General features: G+C 56.7%; 1 protein-coding gene across 1 annotated transcript in view; it reads right to left on the reverse strand.

Moving 5' to 3' along the window:
• Nucleotides 1-281: 281 nt before the first annotated feature.
• The window catches only part of DNAL4 (dynein axonemal light chain 4), a 16,114-nt gene continuing 11,093 nt past the window's right edge, over nt 282-5,302 (reverse strand). The window contains exons 2-4 of the mRNA XM_023221987.1: nt 4,708-4,918; nt 2,699-2,782; nt 282-1,385 (exon numbers count right to left, since the gene is read on the reverse strand). Of these exons, the coding sequence (XP_023077755.1) occupies nt 1,221-1,385; nt 2,699-2,782; nt 4,708-4,776 (318 nt within the window). The 5' untranslated portion in view covers nt 4,777-4,918 and the 3' untranslated portion in view covers nt 282-1,220. The remainder of the gene's footprint in view (nt 1,386-2,698; nt 2,783-4,707; nt 4,919-5,302) is intronic.

Here is a 5,302-nt window from a genome sequence, read left to right on the forward strand (position 1 = left end):
TCTGTTGAACTGAGTGAAATTCCATGGGCCTGAAAACGTCTTTAGTGTAGCTCAGTCCAGCTGCCAAGAGTATCTCAGTGTCTGTGTGGCCCCGTCCAGCTGCACTTGGCCCCTAACCTCAGTGACCTAATGGTGACAGGGGCCGGGCCGCATCCAGTGGGGCTATGCCTGGGCCAGGGGCTTCCAGCAGCCTCACAGGTTAGCCAGAAACATCTCTAGGTGCCTGAGCCTGAGGATACTGATCACACCTTCCCCTAACATCAAGAGACTGTAGAATGAGGTCAGTTTTTGGTAATTTTAATTGTAAAAACCAAGACATTTATATAAATAAGACCGCTGTGTAAAATACGATTCACCCTTCTACTAAAACTTTTCTCCCACGCTCAAAAAGAACATAGAAAACCCAGCAGAGAGCAGTACAAATCAGCATGCGGTCCCTGATGCGAAGTCGCGGGCAGGCCAGGGTTCCCTGCGGAAGCAGCCTCGCGGCGAGAGCACTCCTGCCCCGGGGCCCCACCAGAGGCTCAGCGACCCCTCGAGAAACTGCCAGGCAGCAGCTCCCACCCAACAGCCCCTGGCTCTCAACTGCGAGGGTCCAGGAGGGGACGGGAAAGGCTGCTTGGTCCCTACCAAGGCTGGGGGCTGGGTGGCTGCCGGCCCAGTGAGACGCAGTGGCCTGTTCAGCCTGGGGTCAAGTTGGGGGGAAGGGGTTTCTGCGGGGTCAGCCCCTCCCCAGAGGACAAGGAGAGAAGCTGCCTGTGTCCCTTGAAAGAATCGTCTCCTTCTTGGGGCCATTTTCATACGGTCACTAACGACAAAGACAGCAGACACTTCCCGGCAGTACTGGGGATGGTAGAGCAGTGGGGCTCCCAGGATACAAGGGGAAAGCAGCCCTCGAGAAAGGGGGGCTGGTGCGTTCCTGCGTGGAAAATCTCATCTCCCACCTCTTCTACCCTGTCACACCGCCCCACCATGTTTCCCACACAGACCAATGCCTGCTGCCCCGTCTACACCCTGAGGCTCCGAGGGGGATGACTGAGAGCCTGGGGGTGGAGATGTCAAGTTCACACACTGGGTGTGGCTCAGGAAACTGGTACACAAGGACGAACAGAAAAGATCCCAACTCTCCTTGGAGAAACCGGGACCCGCCTGGGGCTGCTCCCCCCTACGGATGAGTGGCAGGAAAAGGCCCTGCAGGGGACGGGGCAGGGGACAGAGTGTCAGGAGCACTTCCAGACGCACACAGCCAGGGTGCCCCCGAAGTACAGGTAGAGGAGGTTCTTCACCTCGTGGGTGATCTCAAACCCGAAGCCCTCGCCGATCACCACGTGCCAGGAGGAGCCGAACTTCTTGTCCATCGTCTCCTTGATCATCTTGGCGGCGCTCTGGAAGGAAGAGGGCGCTCATCACGGGGGCGCAGGGGAGGAGGGGGCAGGACTCAGGTCCTTCTCCAGGAAGGAGAAGGCTGGCACCGAGGTCTTGGCAAGAGAAAGACCTGCTGTCCTATTTCTGTTGTCCTCCTGCTTCAGAAAGGATTTCCACACAGGCCACCTCCTGCCAGGTCTATTACACAGGCACAGAAAACTAGACATCACCTCAGCAGTCAAGAAGAAACTGGCTGAGGCGGGAAGGCAAGCATCAGGTCTACAGACAGCCTGGGGCCACGTCCTGGCTGTGCACTTACTGCGGGCTTCCCAGGCCAGTGCCACCTCTCTCAGATGTAACCCGGACAAGTGGGGCACCAGGCAGTCTCAGGACCAACTGAATGGACAGACCTGGCACCCTGCAGACTGTGAGGTACGTAATGCGTTCAGTGGGCTCTGGGGAGGCGCCGACTGCTCCCCTAGTTATGGCCACAGCCGACTTCTTCCTGTGCCTGCTCTTCCAAGATGTGCCCCCCATGTGAGGAGGTCTAGAGGGGCCGGGAACCCTGCTCAGCAGGGCGAGTCCAGGCGCAGGCGCCTGAGGTACACCAACAGTGCCTCCCACCATGCCAGGCGCCACGCTGGGCACTCTGTCCCCATTGTCTCAGTAAATACGTCCTCACGACTGGCCCAGTGAGGAGGCACCATCACCACCCTCCATTTAAGGACTAGGAAACTACGCTCAGAGTTGAGAAATGGCTCATTCAAGGGCACAGCTGGGGAGGGCTGAAGCCAGGACCTGAACCTGGGCCTGGCCGACCCAAAGCCTGGGCTCCCACTGGCCAGTGTCTTGCCTCCCCACCGGCTGCCGCAACACTGACTTCTCGCTCTCCCCACCAGATTGATGAATGGCCTTCCTGCACTGATGCCTGCTGGCCGTATCCCCAGCACCTAGAACAGCACCCGTTCAACACCTTTTTGAATGGATGAATGAATACATGAATGGATGCCTAGGCAGGCCTCTGTTCACCACTGGGATGGAACCACGGGGAAAGGTGCCCTATTTAGCAGCCCACCTGAGGCAGGGAACATGGGCAGGGGCGTCACGGAGACCCCTGTGGCTTTGCTCCTCTAGGGCTGGGTGTGACCGTCAGTGCCTGGAGTCAGCACCAGCCTCTCACTCACTGACTTTCCCCAGACTGAACGCTTCCAAGGCAGGCTCTAGCCTTATACTGGCAGTACTCTTTGGAGCTGACTGCAGGCAACAGGGGCCACTCTATTCACCCACAGGGGCCACCAAAGGCACGAGGGGCCGCCTGCACTGCTGGCAATACCTCGTTGTTGTTGGAGAATTTCTCACAGGCTGTGACACATAGCTCCATGGTCTCCACGCGCATCTCCTCTGGCATGTCCGAGTGCTAGAGACAGGGCAGGGGTGACAAACAAGAGACAGGCTTAGCCCGTGACCTGGCCTTCCTGGCTGGCCTCTCTGTCCCAAGCTTAAGGCATGGACAGCAGGTAGCCTCCCTGGCCCAGCCCTGGGCAGGTGACCTATCTCCTGACTGAGGGCCTGCAGCTGGGGCAAAGGTGTGGCATGGAGCTGAGCCGTGTGGGCTCTCAAGCCCAGGCCCTCTGCAAGGGTGCGAAGCCAGCACCAGGCTCCAGCCAACAGACATGGGAAGAAGGCTGGCTGAGAGCGGAGGGAATGCTGGCTATGGAAGTGTATTCTGACGGAATCTCACTCTGGAGGCCTGCAGAAGCCGCTGGGTGCTCTCTGGGGCCCCTGGTTTTCCTCCGGCCTTTCCCTTTGCTCCTTCTCCATTGATCTGCTGGATTTCCTTCTTCTTCCCAGATCCTGGAGGGCCCTGGGCCCCACCTCCTCTCTCCCGTCTCCAGCGACTCCATCTCTGGGGTCTTGTGTGTTCCACGCCTCTCTGTGTCCTCTCTATGGGAGGGCTCCCACACTTCCACCCCCAGCTCTAACCTCTTCTTTGGGCTCCTGACTACTCTGTCCAACTGGCCACTTGATAACCTCACTTAGATGTCTAAAAATAACTCGATTCCCACAAACCCATCTTCTTCCATCTTCCTTTTCCTGGTAATTGATGCCACTTTTTTCTCCCAATACTCAGGAAAAGACAGACTCTAGCAGCCACCCTGGACTCTCTTGTTCCCACACCCAGTCTCCAATTTGGCAGCAGAACCTTCGGCCTCTGCACTCATGGAACACCCTGAACCCGACCGCATCTCACACTCTGCGCCATGAGCCGCACCCAGCCACCCTCATCGCTCTGGGTCTCCGCAGTGGCCTCCTCGCTGGTCTCCTCACTTTTGCTCTGGCATCCCCAAATCCATTCTGCTCACAACAACTGGAGTGAGCTTTTGAAAACCAAACAGATCTCATCACTCCCCTGCTTAAAACCCTTCGCTGCTCCCCCTTCGATTCAGGACAGAACCCATAGTTCTCACCGCATTCTTCACTGTGGCTGGGCAGGCCTGTGGGGTCTGGCCCCACCGGTGGTTACGTCCAGCCACCCCTCTCAGCACTCCAGTCCAGCCATGCTGGCCTTCTCTCTGTGCCTCCAAAATGCCAAGTTCATTCCCATCCCAGGCTTCCTGTGCCTCTGTTTCCCCGGCTTAGCATATTCTTTCCCAGGTCTTTGTGACGTTCGCTCTCTGTCTTCAGGTCTCTGATCTGTGAAACCTCTCCAGAAGCTAACCTCGGCTCTCCAGCCCCTTCCACCTGCTTCATTTTTCATTATAGTACTTACTGCCTACAATCAGGCTCTTTTTTTTTTTTTTGAGACGGAGTCTCACTCTGTCGCCCAGACTGGAGTGCAGTGGCCGGATCTCAGCTCTCTGCAAGCTCCACCTCCCGGGTTTACGCCATTCTCCTGCCTCAGCCTCCCGAGTAGTTGGGACTACAGGCGCCTACCACCTCGCCCAGCTAGTTTTTTGTATTTTTTAGTAGAGACGGGGTTTCACCGTGTTAGCCAGGATGGTCTCGATCTCGTGATCCGCCTGTCTCGGCCTCCCAAAGTGCTGGGATTAATCATGCTCTTTAAACATGTCTTTCATGTGGGCCAGGCCTTCGCCTGTCTCATTCGCCATCCCCACAGCGCCTTGAACAGTGCCTGGCGTATAGCAGGTGGCCTAATACTTGGTGAATGAATGAATGAATGAAACAATGAATCACTGTCAACTCCAAGATGTCTAGGTCTGAGCCAGCAGAGGCCTTCTTAACTTCCTCCCACTGCCATCCTGCAAGGGACAAGCTCCACCCACCTCTCTCCAGGCTATGTGGGCCCTGTCAGCAGTCCTGCCTCCCTCCCCTGGGGCTTACCCTGACCAGAGGGAAGGTCTGCAGTCGCTTATAATCAGCCTCATCTTTCTTCCCTTCTGTTTCTCCCATGATCCTTCCACTGTGACCGCTGGAGGAGAGAGTGGGGCTCTCAGGAGGTGCTGGGACTGGCAGTTAAGACACGCCCAGGAGATTCAGGAAGCAGGCCCTGCCAACTTGGTGGGAGCAGAAAAATGTCTTTCCCCGGGGGGTGCTGTAGAAAACAGGAAAAACCAGAAGAAAAGAGTTGGCTTCAAAACCATACATCACAAATTAGAAATGTCTCAGTAACAATCTGACACCTCCCCATCCTAACTCCTCCGCACCCTTTTCCAAATGGCCAGCAAGTCTGCAGACGGGAGGATGAGTCAACACGAGATGCTGGGACCTGGTTAAGAACACACTGGTACGATGCTGCAAGCCCACACTGCCGTTATGAAGACAAATACTGACTGTGGGCCAGGCCTGCGGGATGGAGCCTTGAGCTGGCAGTGAGCAAATGCAGCTCCCCGCGTACCCACTACATACATGAGCCTTCCTTCTCACTACATACACGGGCCTTCCCTCCCGCTACAGACACGGGCCTTCCCTCCCGCTA

The sequence above is a fragment of the Piliocolobus tephrosceles genome, chromosome 19, assembly GCF_002776525.5.
Source record: "Piliocolobus tephrosceles isolate RC106 chromosome 19, ASM277652v3, whole genome shotgun sequence".
Lineage (NCBI taxonomy): Eukaryota > Metazoa > Chordata > Mammalia > Primates > Cercopithecidae > Piliocolobus > Piliocolobus tephrosceles.